Source organism: Schistocerca americana, chromosome 1, assembly GCF_021461395.2.
Source record: "Schistocerca americana isolate TAMUIC-IGC-003095 chromosome 1, iqSchAmer2.1, whole genome shotgun sequence".
Lineage (NCBI taxonomy): Eukaryota > Metazoa > Arthropoda > Insecta > Orthoptera > Acrididae > Schistocerca > Schistocerca americana.
This window is the reverse complement of record NC_060119.1, coordinates 333,222,176-333,247,414: the sequence shown is the minus strand read 5'-3', so window position 1 is coordinate 333,247,414 and position 25,239 is coordinate 333,222,176. Positions and strand designations below refer to the sequence as shown.

At 36.7% G+C, this 25,239-nt stretch overlaps 1 protein-coding gene across 1 annotated transcript in view; it reads left to right on the top strand.

The window, feature by feature from the left end:
- Window positions 1-25,239, top strand: part of LOC124622500 (esterase FE4-like) — a 112,665-nt gene that overhangs the window by 11,579 nt on the left and 75,847 nt on the right. Inside the window, exons 3-7 of the mRNA XM_047148222.1 lie at window positions 4,399-4,530; window positions 15,439-15,589; window positions 22,524-22,709; window positions 22,884-23,086; window positions 23,356-23,521. Of these exons, the coding sequence (XP_047004178.1) occupies window positions 4,399-4,530; window positions 15,439-15,589; window positions 22,524-22,709; window positions 22,884-23,086; window positions 23,356-23,521 (838 nt within the window). The remainder of the gene's footprint in view (window positions 1-4,398; window positions 4,531-15,438; window positions 15,590-22,523; window positions 22,710-22,883; window positions 23,087-23,355; window positions 23,522-25,239) is intronic.

The following is a 25,239-nucleotide window of genomic DNA, read 5'->3' as shown; positions in this document are numbered from 1 at the left end:
TATCTAGTCCAAAAATTAACATTCTCATATGTGGGTACTTAAATACCATCACAATGAAATCATTAATATTTAAAATAATTATAAATAGTAACTTAATGTTCATAAACAGTGCAAATGTAGCAATTTTGTGATTTGATTAGAAAAGTGGAACTAACTGAAATACTGTAAGAGGAATGTTTGTATTAATAAGAAGTATTGCAGAAACCTATGACTACATCCACACAATGTATATTATTCTATTGATGAATAAATAAATCAGGGAATTGATGCCTTAGATTGTGCACAATTCTAAAAGACCTGAAAAATATCCATTTACAGCTGACATAACACCAACTTTACACTGAAAATGTGTTTCAGCAACAAATTACTTCAAATATGGTAATCAACTTTTACTGCAATTCTCCGATTGGGGGGGGGGGGAAACTGTCCTCTGTGCTTTCACTTTTCACTCATCTGGTGTAGAAGTCTTGTGTAGCATTGATTTCACCTTTTCTTTGCTTTCCAACCATCCTCTTCCTTTCTTCCTTTCCTGTCTCCACTGGTGAAGTGGCATATCCATGTCTCACCTACAGTTACAGATTAGTACACAGAATCAGATAAATTCTTGAAGTTAATTCTTCATGTAAAATGTAGATCACTGCATACTTCCTTTAGCTATGCCTATCATGTCAGCTGTCTCATAGTCCTTAATAACTACTTGTCCAGCAGCATGTTATGCAGTTTTTCAGCTTTTCATCTGTGGTTGCAGCTTTAGGACATGCTACATATGAATGTTCTTTTTAAAAATTAAGGAAGGTGAAATGTTTTGTTTGAAATGAAGAAATAAAAATAGATTAGAGAAACATTTCATGCACCTTTGAAAGATACTTAAAATCACCCTCAGTAAATGAGATGCTGATTTGGAATTTAAAGTTTAGTGTTTAACTTAGAGTCCTATAATTTTGTCTGGTGGATTATGTAGGCTGTACAGCCTGCTGTTATGTGGCTTTAACACATTTATGTTATATGTTTACAAAGATGTAAAGAAGTTACAACAATTTCAGTCTCAAAAATTTTTCATCAGAGAATCCTTCAAATATCAGGTAAGAGATTTTGCATCCCCAATTGCCACCTCATTTACTGTAGATGATTTTGAAAATCATTCAAAGATGCATCAAATGTTTCTCTAATTTATTTAATTTAATTCTTGTCAGACATATCACTTCACAAAATAATTTCTTTCTTTTCTTTTTTTCAAAATTTTTTTTTCATGTTTTGCTAAGAAATCTGTTCTTGAAACGTATTAAATATAATACTTGATTTGAAACAAGCCATTTTATAAATCAAATATCATACCAATCCAATTTCCTGAGTGCAAAATAACTACACCTGGAAGAGCCAAACTTTTTGGCACCTCATTTGCTTTCACAGTATCATCCATTAAAAATGTTCTCAATTCAGTACTCGATTCAAAGGAAGCCATATTTACAGTTAAATATCACACAAATGCAACTTTTAACGCATGAAACAGCTAAGCCTTGAAGAGATGAACTATTTGACACTTCATTTACATAAGCAGCAGCAGCTTTTTGTGAAATATTTCAATGTTCACTCAAATCACTAACTAAACTTTTCATAATTACCATAATTTCTTTCAAGCAATTTTTTTATTGCAAACTATTTGATACTCTATTTGTTCAATTCCTACTGTTTGTTTGGCTATGAAAATTTGGACAAGAATCCATAGTGCAATTTTCCCTCAAATATTTCTTAATTACCCAAATTATTTTCAAGCAAATTAAATGTTCTTTTGCAAAGCTAGATTTCATGCTGCTCAATTTGGTACCTCATTTTCCCACTTCTTATTCTTTGTTTGGCTAGAAATATTCAAACAAAAACCTTTTGTGTAGTTTACAGGGAGACATGTCTTTGTTATACTCAAGGAGTTGCCCAATAAAGCCACATTTGAATCATCACCAATTCCTTAATTATAGGGAACAAAGAAGCAAACTCCTCATAAAGCTTCATCAACTTTGGGTAAATTTCTGCTATCAGTAACTTGTCTGAAATAAAGGTTTTTATGGCAGCACAATATTACAGTTCATCTTCTTGATATACGTGCAGCATAAGTACTTCAAAGAGTGATAGAAACAAAATTATCCCACCGATCAACTGGACACAAGTCCTGCATTATTGTGCAACATGTACCAACACACAGGTAACAATAAATTTATTAATATAAATGCATTTTTTTGAGAAGCTGAGAAATTATCCGTCTTTCTTAATATCAATAAACTAAAGTAAGAATGGCAAGTTCAGCAAGGAAACCCAGATTTCAGGAAAAGTTTCAAACAGCCTCTTCTATTATAAAACAAAATAAATGCATCCTGCATTCAGTGTTGTGACAGCACATGGTAAAGGAGTAAGTCTATAAACAGTTTGCAAAGTGAAAAATAAAGTTTCAGAAGCTTTGGATGAACTAAAATTTGTCTGATTAAGGACTGCATCGAGAGTCTAACATCACCAGTACTTAACATTATAAATAAATAATTCAATCAGGTTTGATTTGCTGTGTTTTGCAAAAATAATAGCCACTATTTAAATGACTGAATTTATGAGCTATTTCAGTAAATAAAATCCACTTTACAATGACCAATTTGGGATCCCATTAGGGAAAGACACTGAACTGGCAACAGTATACCTCACTAAACATGTCCAAAAAGCATTGGACAAATGGGACTGTTTGACAGATATATTCCTTGGTCTTGGATCACAAAATACTTTAAGTAAGTTAGAAGGACTGGAAATAAAGGGGGCAGGATGGAAAAATGGGTCCAATCATATCTAGAAAATTAAACATATAGCAAGTACATCTAACTGTATTGAAAAACGTAATTCTGACCCTAATACAGGAGTGGCACAGTGTAATCTGCTAGGTCCAGTTCTCTTCCTACTTTACATTAATGGCTTCCCACGAAACATCAGGGATGGGCAAAAAATATTGTCTGCAAATAACTCGAATGTACTGATCACTGACAAGCCACCACAAATATTAAGAGAGAAATCTGAAGAAACACTTAGGACTGTATATAACTCAGCAGTAAACAATAAAATTACACTTAATACAAAGAAAATGAGCACTCTGATGTTACTCATAAACAAAAAACCAAATTTTAATAACTGAAAATAAATAATGAATTCATATAATATAAGGAAAGCACAAAATTTCTTGGAATGCATGTTGACTATCAATTAAAGTGGGAAGTAAATGCAAAAATACTTAATAATGGAATCACTACAGTACGTTATGCACTCCAAATTTAACATAAGAAAATACTGACTGCTGTGTTGAAATTTATTTAGTACATGGTTATGAAACTTGAAAGAGCTATAACTTACGTCTAGAGAGAAAAATAAAATTAGAACTGAGAAAAGTTTATTGTACCATGCCATCAAATTATATAGAAAATTAACACAGTTTGTAAAGGACATGGACACTATCTGCTCTTTCAAAAGAGAACTATAAAAATATTTACAAAATAAATTTTTATATGATAATGAAGTATCTGAATTGAAACAAATTACTTAATCTAAGAAGTTCTGTGTTATAATATATATGGAAATAATATGAATTTAAGACTAAAAACAAATGTAATTATATTAAAAGAAAATTTATTGTCAATTTTTGTGTAAGAAATTATTTTTAAGCTGTTAATTTTTCAATGTTTTTAATGATGACATGTTTACAGGATTAATAAAGAAATCAATCAGTCAATAAATGGTGTCATATTTAGGATGAATTTTTATTGTACAAAAACAATTGTTCATAGCTAATCATCTTTGTTTCAGAAGCCAACTAGTATGTATAATATATTAGCATAAGAAAATTATAGAAAAAGTGAGTCTTACTAAGTTGTTCAATAGAGCCTTTAGAACTTACAAAAATAACTTATAGTAAATAATCATTGGTTAACCTAATGTAAGTCACTATAATGTGTTTCTCTGAACCAGAGGATCTGAAATATTGGTAATATCCAAAATGGACCTTTCACTCTCTGGCTAGGCATATACTTCTTTTGAAACTTCCTGATGAACTGAAACTGTGTGCTGGAGTTGAATGTGTACCCTGAACTCTGCCATCCATAGACAATACTCTTACTGACTTGACAAGGTCATGGTTGAAATCCCTGTTTGTGATAATGCATCAGACTTCATCTTCCTTTTTTTCAGCTTATATAATAAATAAAAATAAATATCATTGGTACTGACCTGAAATGAAATATTTTAGTAATGCTTTCAGTATATTTATTGTTTACAAACAATGTCTGTTTTAATATTTCATCTTGTCAGACCTAATGCTTTAGGAGACTTAATATGTATTAATTGCACTGTTGAATACATTTTATTGAATATTTCCAGCCCCCTGTGGCCAAGGAACCATGGGATGGTGTAAGAGATGCTTTAGCAGCTGGCTCAATGTGTGTCCAATTGGATACTGGAGCTGATAGAGGACAGGAAGATTGCCTGTTTCTGAATGTGTATACACCTGAGGTAAGATTGTTAGGTCAGCTTCAGTAAAATTTAATTATTTATCTTAAGCATTTTTGACAGTAAGGTCTACTGTATATATTTGGATGAGGGTAACTGAATTGTTTGTTTTGCCATGTGAACATATTTGAAGAACTATGGTACCTGCAGTTTACATCGATCTATAACAACCAAATAAACAACATTTCAGGATGTTGGTTGAAGTTCTTTTGAGAACTGTCAGTCCAATAATAACACTTCAGTCCTAACAAAATGTACACTGGTGATGTGCAGCTACTTACAGTATAAAAAAGACACTACTGTAAGCACTTAGTCAATAAGTGTGAGTAATATTCAAAAGAATATTTCTAAATATTTGAAGTGAATCGTTAATGGTCACAATAAATTACATTTTTATTGTTGTCTTCTCCTTAACATCAGTTTTCTGATCACTACTTGGTCACAAACAAACTGAGAATGAGACTCCATGTATATGAATATAATCATGGGTTGATTGACCATCTGTGACAGATTATCACTTGCGTTTAGTTATCAATATGTTATGATCTTACAAATTCTGGAATTCGGTTTAACAGTCATTTCTCTGTGTTGTGCCGAGTATGGTGAAAATGCGCTACACGCAAAAATACAAGAAGAAATGGGAGAATAAGCCCAAATTTAAAGGATGGCTGACACCAGTTCCTGGAAATCATTCTAAATCAAGAATCAAGAACTTTATTCACCGTAGATCATTTTAAAATGATATTGGCTTTGTCACACAGGATGTACTAGTACATACAGAATAAAGAAAATAAACAAATGTTAGTACATTATAGAATACATTTCAAGCACGGCAGTGTACCAAATTACACCAGGATAGCTTCTAAAAGTTAATGCAATAAGCTATACTATAATCTAACATAATATACTATTGTATTGTTTATTGTATACACTATGTAATTACACATGATTAACCACAGCACACAATAATATGTTTAACTACAGACAACTTTTAAATGCTCCTCCACAGGCAACTCAAAGAACTCTTTAATGTCATAGAATGGATGATCTGACAGCCAGCTGTACCACTTAGTTTTTAAAACAATTGTATCCATAGACTGAACATGAAAGGCAGTTTATTGAACATTTTGAGTGGATTTACTTTGTGGGAATTTCCTGTTCTTGCTAAACTGTGGCACGGTATGTCTGAATTACCCTTAGCCCTGGTGTTGTGTTCATGTATTTCCTCTCTGGCAATAAATTCTGAAATATTATTTTTAATATAGAGTACAGACACACAGATGTATAAGTTTATAACTGTGAGTATTCTGAGTCTGGAAAAAAGAGGACAACAGTGCTCCCTATGACCTCTTTTACATATTATGCATATGAGTTTTTTTGTCATTTCAAGAAGTTCTTGATGTAAGGGGAGTGCCCCCATGTAATCAAAACATATGAACTATGTGACTGGAATAGCCCAAGGTATGTCACCCTAAGGTACTCCAAGCACACTACCTCCCTTAGTTTCAAGGCAAGGTATGCCACCGTAGATATTTTTTCAGATACATGATTGACATGTTCCTCCCAATAGAGTTTAGAGTCAATGTGATTACCTAAGAGTTTTACCACCTTATTTCCTACTTCATTTGATGTTCCCATTAAAAGTTGTTGGGCTTTATCTGGATTGCACTGGAGCTTATTGGCTGCAAACCAGTCCAGGGCCTTATCAAGAGTTTCTTTTGTTAGTTTATTCAGGTCTGAAATGTTCTGATGTGTGGAAAGTAGTGTTGTATCATCAGCATAACACACGGCAGGGTGGGCTATGTTTTTAGGTAAATCATTAATAGCTACAATGAAGAATAAGGGTCCGAGGATAGACCCTTGTGGTACACCTGTGCTGATTTCCACTATGCAAGAATTTACATTTCTGACTGAAATGAATTGTTTTCTGTTACTTAAATAAGGATGTATCACAGCTAAAGTGCTTCCTTTCACCCCATAAAACTCTAGTTTCCCCAGCAGTACATCAACAGGAATGCAACAAAAGCTTTGCTTCGGTCACATAACACCAGTGATACCATTTTATTGTTTTCAACAGCTGTTAAGGTTTGGTCAATGATTTCCAAGATGGCCCCTGTTGTGTTTTTTTCCCTTTGTGAAAACCAAACTGATTGCTACATAGGATATTGTGTTTTTCAAAAAGCTACTTATTTGTGTGTGTATCAGTGTCTCGAATATCTTTGAGAATATTGGAATCATGGAGACTGGTCTGTAGCTTTGGGGAAGATGTTTGGGACCACTTTTGATACCTTAAGCGCATCTGGAAAAACTCCAAATTCTACACATTTATTAAAAATAAAAGCTAATGGTTTGGCATTTTAGTGTATTGTCTTTTTAATTATGTTATTTGATAACCAATAACAGTCCATACTTTTAGAACCTGAAAATTTGGATACAGCTTTTATAACATCAGCAGCTGTGACAGCCCTCCATTGAAATACCAGGTTGACAGGCAGTGGTGTACCAACAAGGTCCATTGTCCTCTAATTTCTGATAGCTCATCTGTAAACGAGTTCAGACTTTTCTTTTTCATTTCGCTTGGATACCTAATAAATATATATATATATATATATATATATATATATATATATATATATATATATATATATATATATATATATATATATATATATTTTATTTATTTATTTTACTGGTGAGCAAGGATAGCATAAATCTGTGTACTTTTTAAAGAAGCTATCAAAGGTAATTTCGGCTTCTTTTTTTCCAGATTGACAATTATATATAAAGTCCCAATCTGCACTTTCTAATCTATCAACAAACATACTTATGTAATCTTCCTTTTGTCCTCGTACCGTTACTACTTTAGGTTCTTCAGTTTTAACTGGCTGCCTCTTACAGAGTGTAGGGAGTAGTGGCTCACGATCTGCAAGTCCACTTCCTGGATGTCTGACTGTAAAATCTTCCCTATGGAAATTCACAACAATATTGTCTATGCAGGCATTCTTACAGGTGGCATGGTTATTTGTACAATAGAGGTCTAATGATCTTAGCATATTCAAAAATGTCCAAGCAACTGACCTCTGCGTGTTTAACATTTCTATGTTGAAATCACCACATACAGCAATTCTTGTTTTACTCTTCAATATCTTTTTAACTATTAATTCACATTTTTCAATAAACAAATTTACATCACCATCTTGTGACCTGTATAGACTAACTGCCACTAAATTTTCATACACTAGTTTTACACAACTAAACTCCCCTTCTAGTTCTGAGAAGTACATAGATACATCAATTCTGGAAAACTTTATTCCTTCTTTGATAAAAATTTCAGCACCACAATTCTTTCTCTGTTTTGTACATATCATGTCTCCCACAACATACCCTTGGGGACCAAACATATTTACTTGTTCTTGGGTTAACCAGTGTGCAGATACATATATAGCATCTACATGCTCAGTGTTACATAAATGTTCTAATTCTAAAATCTTATTTTTAATACAACATTTTTTTTTAACTTGTAGAAAAGTAAGTAGTTTGTTTCTGTCTGTATTCCTCTGAGAGCAATTTGACTCTATAGTCGAAATCGTAGGTTCAGTTAATGTCTTTAATCTTGATGCACTGTGATCATCTGTGTTACGATAGTCACATACCTGTTCATCCACTTGATGAATTGGTTTGTTAACTGCTTTCTTCTGTGAAACCACCACTGATCCCACCAAAAATCCTGGTCCATTGGTTGTGGTTTCTTTCTTCAGGTTGACTGCAGTATTCCACCTGTTGGTATTCTAATTCCTTGAGCTTGAGTTGCCATTCTTCTTTTTGCAAGTAGTCCTCTCTTCTTATATGGTGTCTTCTTTCCTGCCATATCATTTGCTGCTTCTTCTAACTTTTGCACTGATCTCAAGGGTATATTTATTTCTTGAGTAATTGTTCTCTCCACACATACAGAATTCACTTTTAAGGATTCTGTTGTTATTTGTGCTGGAGTTGTGTCAGTAACAATTCTCACTGATTCTTTGTGTGAGACTGCAGTATCCTTCCATTTAAGGTTTGTTTCCACTGATTCATAAATACTTGTGGCAATTAGTTCTTTACCAGTTGCATTTAGGTGCTGTCTATGTGCTGTATATAGCTCCTTGTTACTAGGAATATTAACAAAACAAGTGTTATGGGAGCCTTTCACTATTTTTTTTTTTTTTTAGTTTTCTGTTTGTGGATTGAATTTCTTGGTTTACACAAGACCATTCAGGCAGGTCTGTGTGGTACACCAACTACAATCACATCTGTATTTTGCAATGCAGACAAGGCTTTATGTAGTGAAGGAATTGTCAAGTTGACTTCATTCTTTGCTACGTCACTGGCTCCTGCCCAAATAACTGCAAAATCTTCATTTGTCAGATTATGCAGGTCATTGCATTTTTTTAATATTACACTAGTGGGGGCACCTGGTATCACTTTCCCTTCAACATCATATTTATTTGAAGCTAAGTTTAAAATGTTTCTTGCACAGACTCTGCCATGGCTATCAGAGGCAATGAATATTTTGCATCTCCTACTCACTGAGTCACTCTCAGGAGCAAAGGTTTCCATTTTCGTTGCTGCACCCTTAGATTGCTCTCCTTTTTGAACTGCGTTCTGTGTTGTGGTATGCACACTGTGTTGTGAATCATGTTTTATGTTGGATGCCTCAAATCTGTAGTAAATACACATTTCTTCTTTGACTGATTCTCGCTTCTGTAGTTCGTTTGTTAGTACACGTATAATTGTTTTCAAATACTTAAGTTCCTTTCTTACTATTCTGAGCTCATTCTTTAACTTTTCTCACAAACATGTTGTTAACAGTCTGTTTTGATTTCCTCCATATCGTCATATTCTGTACAAAAACAATCACTACATTTCCAGCTTTTCACTCTATTCATTGTATTTACATATGAGTAATTGAATTCCTCTTACACTTTGCACAACTCATGCCTTTTCTTGTTGTTTTGTTACAGGAAAACGGTTTATTCCACGCTTCCTCACTTATTTCGTAAATAGTAAACAGATTTTCCGAACTGCTCATGGCCATTGTGCACAAGTTAGTAACAAAACAAAATATGTCCCTGTTCTTTAAACAGATTACATGACTTTAAATCCTTGTGACTTCACAATTATATAACTCTTATTGCACATTTTTGTGGCCAGAAAACTTTAGCTTGCCTTGATGAATTGCACCAAAAAATAATCCCATATAGCATTGTGGAGTGAAAGTAAGAAAAGTGTGGCAACCCTTTCATTTTTATATCCCCTATGTCTGACAGAATTGGCATAGCAAATAGAGATTTGTTTAGATGCTTCAGCAGTTCTGTGGTGTGCTCCTCCCTGTTGAATTTATTATCAAGCTGTAATCCCAGGAATTTAACACTGTCCACTTCTTCTATCTGCTTGTCATCATATTTTAGGTATATACTTGTGGGACACCCCTTTCAAGTTCTGAACTGCATGTAGCGTGTTTTTTCAAAGTTTGGTGACAAAGAATTGGCTAGGAACCAGTGATTAATGTCCACAAATATTTTATTAGCTGACCTTTCTAAGACTACACTTGATTTGCTATATATTGCAATATTTATATCATCAATAATGCAGTGTTTGTGTCATTGGCAACAGAACACTTCATAATAGGAAGGAACCTCCATGGTATACAGTCATTGTAAATCAACTTCTAATGAAACAGTGATTGCTGCATAATAGATGTAAAACAAAGCATAGGGCTATAGATAGAGGGATACTGAATGAAACGTGTTTGGCTGTCAAGAAAGAAATGCATGATGTCTTCAATGACTAATGTAGCAGAATATTGTCAAGTGGTCTTTCACAGAACCCAAAGAAATTCTGATCATATATAATGGCTGAAAGTGGCACCAAAGTTAGCATCCAGACTCTAACGAATGAAACAGGAACTGAAATTGAGGGTAGCAGAGTAAAAGCTGAAAGCTTAACTCTGTTTTTAAATGCTCCTTTACAAAGGAAAATCCAGAATTGTCCCATTATAATCCTTGTACTACTGAAAAGATGAGTGATATAAGTATTAGTGTCCGTGGTGATGAGAAACATCTGAAATCGTTAAAACTGAACAAAGCTCCAGACCCCTATGGAATCCTTGTCAGATTCTAAACTTAAAGTGTGGCTGAGTTAGCCCGTTTCCTAACTATAATCTATCATAGATCCCTTGAACAATAAACCATGCCCAGTTCTTGGAAAAAGGCACAGGTCACACATGTCTACAGGAATGGAAGTAGAAGTGATCCACAAAACTACTGTCCAATATCCTTGACATTTATTTGCTGTAGAATCTTAGAACATATTATGATCTCAAACGTAATGAGATATCTTGATCAGAATGACTTCCTCAAAGCCAGGCAGCATGGATTTTGAAAACATCGATCATGTGAAGCCCAACTCGCACTTCTCTTACATAATATACCGAAAGCATTGGATCAAGGCAAGCAGGTAAAGGCACTATTTCTTGATTTCTGAAAAGCATTTGACTCAGTACCACACCTTTGCTTATTGTCAAAAGTGTGATCATATATGGTATCATGTGAATTCTGTGACTGGATTGAGGACTCTTTGGTATGGAGGACACAGCATGTTATCTTGGGTGAAGAGTCGTGATCAGATGTAGAAGTAACTTTGAGTGCACCCCAATGATGTGTGTTGGGACCCTTGCTATTCATGTTGTATATTAATGACCTTCCACACAGTACTAATAAATAGAGACCATATTATATGCATGTTGCATGTTACATATGCATTTGCATATTAGGCCCCTTTTCACCCATTATTGCATACTTTAACTAAAAACTAGTGATGACACATATTTTCACTTCATGTTTACAACACTTTAAAAATTTTGACGGGCAGTCTCAAGCTCAATCTAGGTTTGATGCCTCACAGATTGACTGGAAACTAGAACTGCATGCAGTTGCTAACTGGGAGGCCATTGCCTAGAAAAATCCATACAGAAAAGGAACAGGAACAGACAGACAGAGTCAATGGTCCTGTGCCCACGCCACCTGTTAATCCCCTCTGCTGTCATACCACACACACTGGCAACAACTAAACTAAGCAAGCTTTTAGTCACATGTCCATTGTTTCAGTTTATCTTTCTATTTACCTGTACACAGGTTAACATATTTACGACGTGTGGTGTGTAACATGTTGTGCACCATGCTGACCATCCTGCAACATTTACACATGATGGAACTGTTTTATATTGTTGAGTTTGTGAGAAAAACGTTTCGTGCAACAAAAAGTTTCAAATAGACCAGCATGTCAAGACAAGTCTTCACATCACACGAATGCAGAAGAAAGGACCACGATAACAACTTCTGAAAACAGCGAGTTGCAGTAGCAGCGATTTGTCCATAGGTAACCAAAAAAGTTGGTTTAACGTGGATCTATGTGAAGCATTCATTGCATGCAATATTCCTCTCCACAAACAAACAAACCTTTTCCTCCAATGCTTCCTGTGAAAATATTACTTAAATCAAAATATTTCAGATGAATCAACATCGCATTAAAATTACATACCAACAATTTACATAAATATTCTGGAAGAAATACACAATGAACTCAAGGACAGCATTATCTGGATTTCAGCTGACAAAACTGCAGACACTTGTGGCCATTACACTGTAAGTTTAATTGTTGGTGCTCTAAAAGAAGAGCTTTCTTCCTCTTATTTAGCGGCCTGCAGAGAACTTGGAAAAGTAAATCATTCTACGATCACCAGATTTGTGAATGAGGGTATTAGAAAAATATTTACAGAATATTCTGCACATGAAAGGGTGTTTGTTTTTATTTCACATGCTGGTCCCTGTGTGATCAAAGCAGGAAAACCCCTCTGACTATTTTATCCTAATTTGATTCATGCCCAATTGATGCCTTAACCTTGGGCTATTGTGCCATTGCTGCCATGTATTCCATTGTCAATATTTTCTCGTTAAAGTGGCTTCAGTTTATTTCGTTAGCTTTCTCAGTTTGTTTTCTGAATTGTATGCAACAATGTGTCGAACGTTGTAAAAATTACGTGTGTCTGCTGGTATTACAGTTCGAAGTTTTGTTCGAGCTGTCAATGTGCAGAGGAAAATGTACTAAAATGTTAATTATACCTGCTCATTGTTTTTTTAGTTTTTATAGATGCATGTTAAATGTTACTTTGATACACTGACATCTGAATGCGTTTATTCAGTTCAGTTCTTTGATGTTTTGTTCCAATTCAAAGGGTATATCAGACGAAGAAATTTGCAAACTGCTCGAAGAAGGTGATGATAAAGTCCATCCAGACTTTTCAGACTTGGAGAAAAGTAAAGTAGATTTGAGTGATGAAGACACTGAATAGAACCATGCCAGTGAATCTGAACTTGAAGGTGAGGATGGTGACGATCCAAAGAGACAGCAGATGTATGAGTATTCTCTATTGAAAATACAGTTTCACGTTGGTGTAAAAGCGAGTGTGCTAAAACATCAAAAACCAACAGAAAAAACATTGTGCAAATTCCACCAGATCCAAAGAGAAATGTGATGGGTATGACTGATAAAGTTAGTGCTTTTTTTGAAAGTAATTGACCTTGACTTTATTGATGAAATCATAAACTATACCAATACCTATATAAATAAACAGTGAGATACACATCAATTCTCACACAAAAGAGGAAATAAAGCGATAAAATAATGGCTGTGTTCAGGATTTTTTTTAAGAAGAAGAAAATGCCTTCATGCTAATGTACTGAAACTCTGGGCAGCAGACAGAACAGGAATGCTACTGCTTAGGACTGCAGTGCATTACAATAATAGGTTTCTGTTTTTTCTAAGCTGTATGCAATTTGTTGATATGGGAATGAGGAGTGGCAGGAGAAGAACTGATAAGTTAGCTGCAATTAGTATTGGATCTTTTTGCTGCTAACTGTCAATATTCTTACAGTCTGGTCAATTCACCACGGTAGATGAAATGCTTCACCCCTCCGGAGACTGCTGTAGATAGATTCAGTACATACCAGCTAAATACGGGACAAAAAGGTTTTCTCTGTGTGATGCAAAAACGTTTTATTGAAGTAATCTGGAGGTTTATTGCAACATGCAACCAAAGGACAATATCAGGTGTCTAATACTCCTAAGGACATAGTGAAAAGTTATGTGGTGCCTATAGAAAATTCTAACAGGAACCTTACAGCTGAAAATTGGTACAATAGCTACCTCCTTTCTGAATATTTGCTGCAGAAGATTATCACTTGCGTTGGTACAATGGAACAGATGTGAAATTCTTCCATAATTTCTCCCAACCAAAACAAAAGAAACTGAAAGTGCAATGTTTGGATTTCAGTAGGATAAGAACTTAGTTTCATATGTTCCTTATGAAAACTGTGCTATCACACTTTTGTCTGCTGTGCATGACGTGGCGACAGTGGATGAAGAAACACACAAACCTGAAAACATAATTGAGTACAATATGACAAAAGGTGGAGTTGATGTTGTAACTGAAATGTGTACCTGATACTCCATTTTAAGAACTGCAAGGAGATTGCCATTGGTTACCTTTTTATTTTTCTGAACATTGCTGTATTTACTTTGCAAACAAATTGTCTGTGAAAGGTGTAACAAAGGTGAACATATGTCAAAAATCTGGCTAAATTGTTATTTAAAGAATTAAAAGAGCAAAAGTTTTCATTATCAATGTTGAAGATAGTGAATATGAACTGGTTTTTTTTCAGTAAATATAATAATTTGTTTAAGACAAGTTTGTTTTTACTGACAAATGACCATGTTGTAAATTATACAATGTGCGCCTGCTCATGTGATGACAGTGAGTGCTCCTGCCAGAGGATTAACATCGAACTCTGATTTGACAACTGACTACACTGTCATTGTCTTACTTTGATGATGCCATTTGTTTTCCTGTCTTCATACCCTTTTTTTAAAGAAAAATATGGCTTCAGAAAGTCTAATGTAGTCAGTAAAATGCCTGTTCTCTTATATTTTAGTCCATTGATGAGTTGCCTTTTCCTGGCATTTTCAGTTTAATTGCTGCTCTTCTGGAACCATAAGGAGCAATCAAAAGGTCTCCATTTGAGGACTTTGGTGCAGCATATGTGCAGTGAGGTATGACTCTGACATGCAGGAAAGGGATTGGTGTGGCATTCGTGTCTTTCTGAAGTGCATACAGTAAATGCGGAAATGTGAACTATGGCAACATTATTACCAAATGTGTCCAACAGGATCAGTGTGCTGATATTTTTTTCTTGGCGGCCAAAGAATAAACACTGGTAGACTTCCACTGGAGCATGAAGAATGTGTATGGGGAAACACATCTGTCAAAAACTACCATTGTGCAATGGTGCGCCGAAGAGTGCTGGTGCTTCATAGTAATGTGTGTCCCCGTATCACAAATGTTGTAACACAGAAGTTATGCCAACTCATGTGGAAGACGCTCAAACATCCATCATGTAGCCCTAATCTTCTCACAGGCTGTTAATATGCCTTTGGCCTCTTATATAATGCCTTGAAGGGTCAGTGATTCCTGTTGGATGAGGGTATGCAGCACGCAGTTATGGACTTTTTCATGCAGCAAGACATGACATTTCACTAAATGACTGTCTTCAACCTGGTGCATCAATGGGATGATTGCTTCAGTGCTCATAGGGATTTTGTCTTATTGGCATACCAATTCTGCATGGTATGCCCTCGAACAGAAACTTTACGATCGGCTCTACTATTATTTCTTTTGTACCAGTGGTTGGTCTTGTCCGTCATAGGGTTTTTCAGCTACTGGGGCAATGTTATTGAATTTACTGATGCCTGGTTACATTGTTTAATTTTTATGATTAGTCTTTATACTTTGTAGAAATAAATTTTAAACTGATTTTACAGTTACCAACTGGAACAACCACCCTGAGACCAGTGATGGTATTCATACATGGAGGAGGTTTTGTAAATGGGGCAGGAATAACGTATGGTCCTGACTACTTTGTGGAAGCTGGAGTTGTTGCTGTGACTATTAATTATCGCCTGGGTCCATTAGGTATGTGAACCAAACTCAGGTATTTTACCTATGTCACACTTAATGATAATTGATTTATGAGTATATCCTTCTGTTCAATATCTGTTAGTATGGTCAGAAAGTACATTTGCTTTATTCGTTACTGGGGCATAACTTGACATAATGCTGAAAGTGAATGTTTCTGTCAGATCTCTTGGTCAATTATTTACTTTTTAGCATACAGCATCACTGAGAATTACAAGTAGACATTTTTAGCAGCTTTTTTGTCACCTTTCTGCTTTAGTTTCTCCAATATTTAACCATAAAATGGCTTCAGCATCAGGAAGACACTAACTGTCTATCACCTTCTGTGGACTAATGCTTAGAAAGAAAAAGAGAGGGTAAGAGAGAAAGAGAGAGAGAGAGAAAGAGAGAGAGAGAGAGAGAGAGAGAGAGAGAAAAGTAAAAACAGAAAGAGAATATGTCTGACAAGCACTTATTGTGTTCACAAATTGATAGTTCAATAGGAAGTTGATTATCACATAGTGTGTAATTATGGTTGTCACTCCATTACTGTATGCAGCCAGAGTCATGTCCACAAAAATTTACACCTACAATTATATGAATATACTGTAAACTACTGTGGGCGCATGGCAGAGGGTAGTTAGCATTGTACAACACATAATGCTTTCTTTCTGCTCCAACTGCATATGGAATGTAGGAAGAATGGCTGCTTCAAGACCATTCGCAGTATTCTATGACAAGACACATAATTGGTTTCAGTTCCCTTTGTAGACTGCCTGCATTTTCCTGTCTCCTGCAACGAAATTGAAGTCTACCACACTGAGAAATGAAAACTGCGTATTTGTCTTGGCAAATAAGAAACTCAAAGCCCCTGAGATGGAAACTGAAGAAGCATGTGAGATTGTTTGGGAAACACTCAATATCAGGAATGAGCATAACATTATATTTGGATTCTTCTGCTCACCAACAGACTCACCTCCTGAAGTAACCAGCAACTTTAGAGAAAACCTCATTTCACTGGTACAGAATGATTATAATTAAAGTTAAACTTTGAAACTGCTGTAGAAATAACAGCACTGGTCAGAATTATGTCAAATTGCAACATAATATTATCAGAAAAGGGAGAAAACGTATGGCAGAAGAAAGATAAATAGTTACAAAATGTAGCAATAGATGGCACTGTAAGCATCATAATTTAACAGTGGTCAACTACAAATGACAAATGAATCATACAACAATGCCTAAAGTGTATGTCTGACTTTAAACAAACTGTACTGCTCAGTGCACATGGGTGTACAGGTGTGATGCTATCAGTTACATAAGCCCATCCACCATGACAACATCGTTTCACATCAGATGGGAAAAATCGGTTTCTAATTGTCCTGAGGCTAAAAACCACATAAAAAGACATCTGTCAAAATGAAATCGGATTATTAACTTTCGTATGACTGGTGCAAAACATGTTCAATATGCTGTCCACTGTTTTCTGCAACAAGTTGAAATTGAGAAACAGCATGTTCCACAAATTATTGACGTGTTTCTGGGGTCATGTTCAGAAGTGTTGTGCAATGCATGTCTTCAATGTAGCTAAGTTTGCAGTTGGAACACTGAACACAACATCTTTCAGATAGCCCCACAGCCAGAAGTCACACACATTAATATCAGGTGATCAGGATGGCCAGGCTATAGGGAAATGATGACTGATAATTCTAGCATTTCTGAAATGATGCCTCAGCAGCTGCTTAACTGGATTTGCAATGTGCAGAAGTGCACCTTCTTGCAGAAAATGACCACATTTATGCTGTTGGAGAGGTGGAATGTCATGATTGTGCAAAAGATGCTCACAGTGCTTACCAGTAACGGTATAGGTAACAGAACTGGAAGCACCTGTCTTTTTGAAAAAATATGTCCCTAAGATAAATGATGCCATAAACCCGCACTACACAGTGACCTTCTCAGGATGAAGTGATACTGGTTGATTTATGAGTGGATTTTCCATGGCCCATATTTGACTATTCTGTATATTGACGTATCCTGTCAGATGGAAGTGGGCTTCGTCTGTCCACAAACTGTTCCACGGCCAATCATTGTCCACTTCCATGCAAGCAAGAAATTCTAAAGCAAAGATCTCTCTTGCTGGCAGGTCAACAGAAAGAAACTCGTGCACATGGGTAATTTTGAACGGATAGCAGAAAAGGAAGTTTTGTAGGATTTTACCCACCATGCTGATGGGTATGTCCAGTGTTCTGGCAATTCTCCGTGCACTATACGTTTGCACACCACCACTTGTCTCCCCTTGCACTGCTGTGGCCATTGCTTCCACTGACATTAAATCAATATATTTTCTCCCTCTACCAGGTTGCGTATCAAAAGAACCTGTCTTTTTGAATTTCTGAATCATTTTCTCCACACCAACGACAGTCGTCAGACCAATGACGTTTTTAAACCTTTCAGCATCATGAAATTCTGTAGAGCAACGTGTGCACAGTCATCATACTTGTGATACAGCTTTACAAGCAGAACATGATCCTACATAGAGATAGTAATGGCAAATGTCACAGACGCAAAAGGAGGAAAAGCTGTGTACCCTGCGTATTTATACGAACTTTAATGGATCACGCACATGACAGGTGTTTTCATTTATGTACTCTGACACATACAGCACCATCTATTGACCAATTTTCACACTGTTTTTTTTCTTCTGCCATACATTTTCCCCCTATTCCTATAATATTCCGTTGCAATTTGATGTCATTCTGACCAGTGGTGTTATTTCTACAGCATTTTGAAAGTTTAACTTTAATTATAATCACCCTGTGTGTAAGTCCCTCAGTCATACTGTAATTATAGGATGAGAATTTAATCATAAAGCAGTCAGGTGGGATCAATACAGTTTTGTTAGTGTTGGCCTTGATGAGATATCCTGCAAAACATTACAAAATGCCTTTTATGAAAGCTACCTAAAACAGGTAGTTGAAACCCCACTCATGTGTTTAATCTAAAGACAATGAATAGATCTGACCTCTTTGAGGGAGTCCAAATTGAAACTAGTATTAATAACCATGAGGCAGTTGTAGTTACTATGATTACCAAGATACAAAGGGTAACTTAAGTAAGCAGAAAGATTTATATGTTCAATAAAACAGATAAAGAAGCAGTAGTGTCCTATCTCAATGAGAAATTTGAAACTTTTAGCTCAATACAGGAGCTGGAGTATAAAAGAACAGCTGACCATGTACTGGAAAGATATGTTCATGTGGGAAGGGATCCACCTTGGTGTATAGTGACTATAAAGAAACTTCCAGAGGTACAGAGACTACTGCACAGTTGGTGTAAAACAAAGAATAGGGGTATCGGCAGAAAAATTCTTCATGCATTGTGTTTCTCTGCCAACCAGCAAAATTTGAAGCTTTCAATGGCAACCATAGCAGAATGTTATTGCAAGATCTTTCACAAAACCTGAAGAAATCATGCTCATAAATAAAGGCTGTCAGTGGCACAGAGGTTAGTGTCCAGACACTTGTGGATGAGACAAGAATTGGAATTGAGTGTAGCAAAGCAAAGTCAGCAATGATGAACTCCATTTTCAAATGTTCCTTTACAAAGAAAACACAAGATTATTGTCTGAATTTAATTCTCACGCCACTGCAGAGATGACTGACATAGATATTCAACAATGAAAACTCCAAGAAGGAATATCATCAATATAGGAAAAGACAGATTGCTACATACCAAAAAGACGACACATCAATTTGCAGACAGGCACAAATAAAAGACAGTCTTATAAATCTTTCAGCCACTGTCTTCATCAGTAAAGAGAGACACATACACATAATTCACACACACACACACACACACACACACACACACACACACACACACACACACACACACTCCCCTCTCACCCATATACATGACTGCCAACTCCAGCATCTCAAGCTGGGATGCAAAGTCATGTGGGATGCAAGCAGCAAGCTGACAAGGCTCATAATCTAGCCTCCCATGTCAAAGACACCAGCCACTTCTGTCACCAACTCCCCACCATTCCCACCCCTTTAACTCGTGGATTCCTACTTGTCACTGTTGACGCCACTTCCCAATACACCAACATCCATCACGCCCATGGACTTACTGCTATTGAACGCTACCTTTCCCAATGTCATTCAGACTCCAAACCCACTACTTCATTTCTCATACAACTTACTAACTTTATCCTAACCCACAACTACTTCTCATTTGACAGGATGATATATAAACAAATCCAAATATGGGACATCTAGAGGAGACCTTCCTAACCTCAAAAACCACCAAACCCCTAGTCTGGTTCAGGTTCATTGATGATATCTTCATGATCTGGACCCAGGGCCAAGACACCATCTCTTCATTCCTTCACATCCTCAACACCTTCTCTCTCAACCGCTTCACGTGATCCTCCCCAACACAATGTGCCACTTTACTAGATGTTGACTTTCTCCTCTCTGATTGCTCTGTCCACAGCTCTTTCCATATTAAACAAACCAACCACCAACAGTGCCTGTGTTTTGACAGCTTTCATCCCTTTCACATCAATAAATCCCTCCCATGTAGCATCGCTACTCAGAGACAGCGTACCTGCAATGACAAAAATTCCCTTGTGCATTATGTGAGGGTTTCACCAAGGCTTTCACAGACTGGCACATTCCCCCAGACCTAGTCAACAAACAGATCCCCATGCCATTTTCCCCCACAACCCCAATCATCCAACCACTCCCAAAAACCAGCCACAAATGAGTGTCCTCTTCCTCACTCAGTACCACCCGAGACAGGAACAACTGAACCACATCCTCCAGCAGGGCTTTGATTACGTATCATCGTGGCCTGGAATGAGGAACATCCTGTCTGAGATACTGTCCACACACCCTCCATACAGCAGTCTCCACCCCCTCTGTCCTATCATCTCCTCCCCATTCTCATCTCCCACCCAGCTTGTCTGCAGCACCCTGCCAACACATCCACCTGTCTTTCCCCACTCCTTTCCCCACATCCATGCCCACAACTCCATCATGCTCCACCTGTTGCCAATCTTGTCCCTGACCGCTTCACCAGACAGCATTCATCTCTCTCCCAATCTGTGCATTACTATCCCTTCCCCTCCCCACCACATCTAGATTGCTGCTTGCATCCCATGTGACATGGTATTCTGGCCTTAGGTGCTGAAGTTGGTGGTCATGTGTGCATGAGGTTTGCTTGCTTGTGTATGGGTGTGAATGTTGTGTGTGTGCCTCTTCTTTTTGCTGAAGGTTGTGCCCAAAAGCTTTATGTGAGTGTCTTTTAATCATGCATGTCTGCAACTTGATCTATCTTCTTTATCGATAAGCAGCAATCAGTTTTTTCCTGTATCGTTGACACAGATATTACCTTTAGTAGCATTGAGAATCAAATGAAATCATCAGGACTGAACAATGCTCCAGGGCTTGTTGGAATCAATATTCCTCTTCTTTACCCATAGACTGTTCCAAATGAGTGTCTTAAACTTGAGCCTACTCTTCATTACTATTAAATAGTGATCAAGTTTATATCTGCTCCTGGGTATGCCTTACAATCGATTATCTGATTTCTGAATCTCTGTCTGACAATGATGTAATCCAGCTGGAATATTTCCATATCTTCAGGCCTTTCCAAGTATACTTCATCCTCTTATGAGTTTTGGACAGTGTATTCACTGTTAGTACAAGCGCTGTTCAATAAAGAATGATGTTAATTTTTATCACTGAATTTTTCCTGTATCTCACTCTCTGCCCTATGTTCCTATTCATAATGAATCCTACTGAAGCTATACAATTTTCTGATGATGTTGATATTACCATATATTCATTTGACCAGAAATTCTCTTCTTCTCTCATTTCAACTTCACTGGCCCCACTACATTTAGACTGAACCTTGGCATTTTCCTTTTCAGATTTTCTAGTTTCTCTACCATGTTCAAATGTCTGGCTTCTCATGCTCTGAATTTTAGTATGCATCCTTTGGGTTGTTTATACAATCTTTTTCTCATGGTTACCTTCCCCTTGGCAGCCCCACCCCCTCATTGATTCTAATGCAGTAGCACTGTCTTCATCATTGCAGATTATTCTTTTTTTAAGGACAACATCCCACCCCAAAGGCAATAGGTTGTTCTGAAACTCTGTCTGTGATTCTGCCTCTTTGACAAGGCCATTGACAGAATGAGGGTGACTCCTTATTCCAGGAGTCTTCAGTCATTGATACTGATGATTTGTATTCAAAATTTAAGCACTGGCTGGGTTTAACCCATGACCAAGGATGTTTAGGTTAGTAGTCAAAGACACTTCTGCTAGACCATGGTTTCATCACAATGACATACAAGCACAACCAACATTTTAAAATGAGCCCAAGAAGTAAGAAACAAGTAATTTCTTAAATGTAAATTCAGATTATAAATTAAATTCATGAATAGGAATTCATAAAAATTGCCTTATCTGTCTAATTATGGATTGCTGTAGGACTTAGATAACTTGATAGAAACAAACACAGAAAAATAATATAGCTCTAACTTTTTAACATATGGGACAAAAGAAGTGAGGATATAACATTAGGTACAGGAAAGAATGAGTAGGAGGAGGAAAAAGCTACTCAGGCCATCTGATGGAGAAACAAACAACATACAATGAAGTTTTCCATTCTTTGTGGAAACAGTATACTGATCAGCAAATATTTTCCTGAGTGTGTAGACCTGCCACATTTGACACCATGACATAACAGGCAACTGTTACTATGCCTTCTTGTTGCTTAAAAAACTCATATTTTTGAGTGTAAATACTAAACATTATTTTACATAAAATGTAGTATGCCAGGACTGTGGAGATATTATGTGATCTTTGAACTAGGTAGGGCTTATATGTGAAGTGTTCATATCTTGCTAAAATACTACCACCTGTTTCTTCATATGTTGCAGGTTTCTTGAGTACAGAAGATCTTGTAGTACCAGGCAATATGGGAATGAAGGATCAAGTGCAAGCTTTACGATGGGTACAACAGAACATTGCTGTGTTTGGAGGAGATCCTAATAGTGTCACCATATTTGGACAAAGTGCTGGTGGTGCTTCTGTCCATTACCTTGTGCTTTCACCATTAGCAAAAGGTATCAAATAGTGGATAAATGTATTCACATGTCCTTAGCACCTGTAGCTAAATTATCCATCCACAATTATCTATTGTTGTAAAGCTTCCTGGTAATATTAATGGTGTGCAGAGATATATGTAAAATATGAGAAAAGTCTACTTACTTGTGAACACATCTAACATTTATTACCAGGTTTGTTTCACAAAGCAATAGCTGAAAGTGGGGCTGCACTCAACCCTTGGGCATTTGCTAGAAACACAAGAGACAGAGCATATCGACTAGCCCAAAGTTTTGGTTATTCCGGTGCAAACAACACTACAGACATAGTACAATTCTTGTTAACTGTGGATGCTTACCAACTTGTCTCAAATCCATATGCTGCTCTGCCTATGGAGGTAAGTTTCTGCTTTCTTTCTCTAGCTTAAGTGACATTGATTAGTATACTGGATTACTCAGTCACAATTCCTGCTCATTAAAATTAATCATATACAATAAATTGCGCTCAGAGAGACCATGGTTAAGGAACTATCAAAACGATGTTTGTGGTCATGCAGAATTCTGCATATAGCAAGAGTCTATAAATTAATTTCCTTAATTAACCATTTATCATCATTTTAAATTATGAAAATATGAAATTTAAGAATGAATTACTGTTTCCAAACAGGATATCATGGGTATCTTTCAAATGGTGTTTGTGCCCAGTGTTGAACCACAGCATGACGGAGCGTTCCTAACAGCAGAACCAACAGAGCTTCTGTCTCAGGGTGTATATAATGATGTTCCTTACATGACTGGTGGAACATCTGCAGAATGCTTGTTTTATGTTGCACGTAAGCAATAAGCACTAAAAATTATTTATCAACTGTAAATCATATTTCTCTCCGTCATACAAAACTCTTTTTCCTCTTTTTTATAGTGTACATACCACTTTCTGAGAATCCTACAAATTAAATGAAGTCTGTTACATGCTATACCTACAATTCAGTCTCTGTGGTCATTTATTAGCACATTATTTTATTCTATGAGGTCTACCTGGATAGCTGCAGGCTTAGTACAGCAGATTGCTAAGAGAATAGGCCTGGGATCGATTCCCAGTCAGGTCAGAGTTTTTCTCTGTTTGGGGACTGGGTGTTGTGTTGTCCTCATCATTGTTACATCACTACTGATATGCAAGTCACCTAAGTGGCATCATGCAAGAAAGTCTCGCATCCAGCAGCAGAGCCGCCACATGACAAAGGGAGAGATTTTATTTTACTAATCAGTTTATTTATCCTCACAAATTTAGGGCCATGAGGCCTCTCCTACATCTATCCAGGCATTCTACATATTTTACATTATGTTCACATAATGACCATATGGTATAAAAAGAGTTACATTTAATACAATATACAATCTTAGAAGTATGTATGACATAAACGATCCCAGAGGGCTTACATCTCTTTGTGGGTACATGGGCAATGAGCATGAGGCCCTTCTTTCTTTTCTGTGGTGCAGTCTTACTCTCTAACTATACCTTTTCTCAGACGTGACCTGTAGGACAGGTTCCCTGTTGGCAAACTAGTCTCTTTGTAAGACATCAGTTTTTTCTCACTTTATTTGTTTATTTTACACCACTTTTTTTAGTCAACTCATGTATGGTGTCCACATCAGAGTGTGACCTCTGTATTTTCAAAATGTATTACAGAAGTGGATTCCATGTTGGGAATATTGCCCAATACACAGCACAATAGTCAGTCTGTGTGTAGAGAATCAGGTACCTCTATGGTGGTAGCTTTTTGAGAGAACGCATTATTGACGCCTGAATAATTACCTTTCCACATATGCTGAGAAGTAGTGGAAAGCCCTCACAAGGATCCCAACCTTCTAAAGTAGTTAAAGAAATGAAGATGAAATCTTGGGAGAAGGCTACCCTAGTGACTCCACACCATTGGGCACAGAACTTATGTTGGTTGATGTTGTTCAATCCCCACCAGTGACAAACAGTGACCCCTGGTGTGTGGCCTGCCTCCTTGTCCCCTTCATGCCAAATGTGGACAACATTAAGGACATAATTCAATGCAACTGCAATAGATATTGCTGTCACATACAAGAATTGCAACAACTGATGTCTTCCCATTCTGCGACATGTTTTGCTCTCCAATAAACATATTTCACTTATGAGAATTCTCCAACTTTTTGAGGTTACTGTGACTGCTGTCAGAACTATACTGGCTCCAAGAGGGCATATGGAGGGGTCTGTATACTAATTTGCACAGATATCATCAGTGAGTGAAGTCCTCTCCACATCACAATGGAAACAATAACAGTGTGAGTTGAATCACCCCAGTGATCACCATTTGTGTTTTTCCCAGGTGGGGCACTTATAAACCTTGAGAAGGCTGCCTTAATCTGATAACCCTCCCACCATCCTCCCCTTTTCTCCTGCTAACAGATTTCAAATGTACACCACCACTGTAGGAGAATATCACATCGCCTGGTAGAGGCCTCCTGGTTGACAAACTTCTTTCCAATTTGGACCTGTGCCTCCTCAATGATGGTGCCCAAGAAG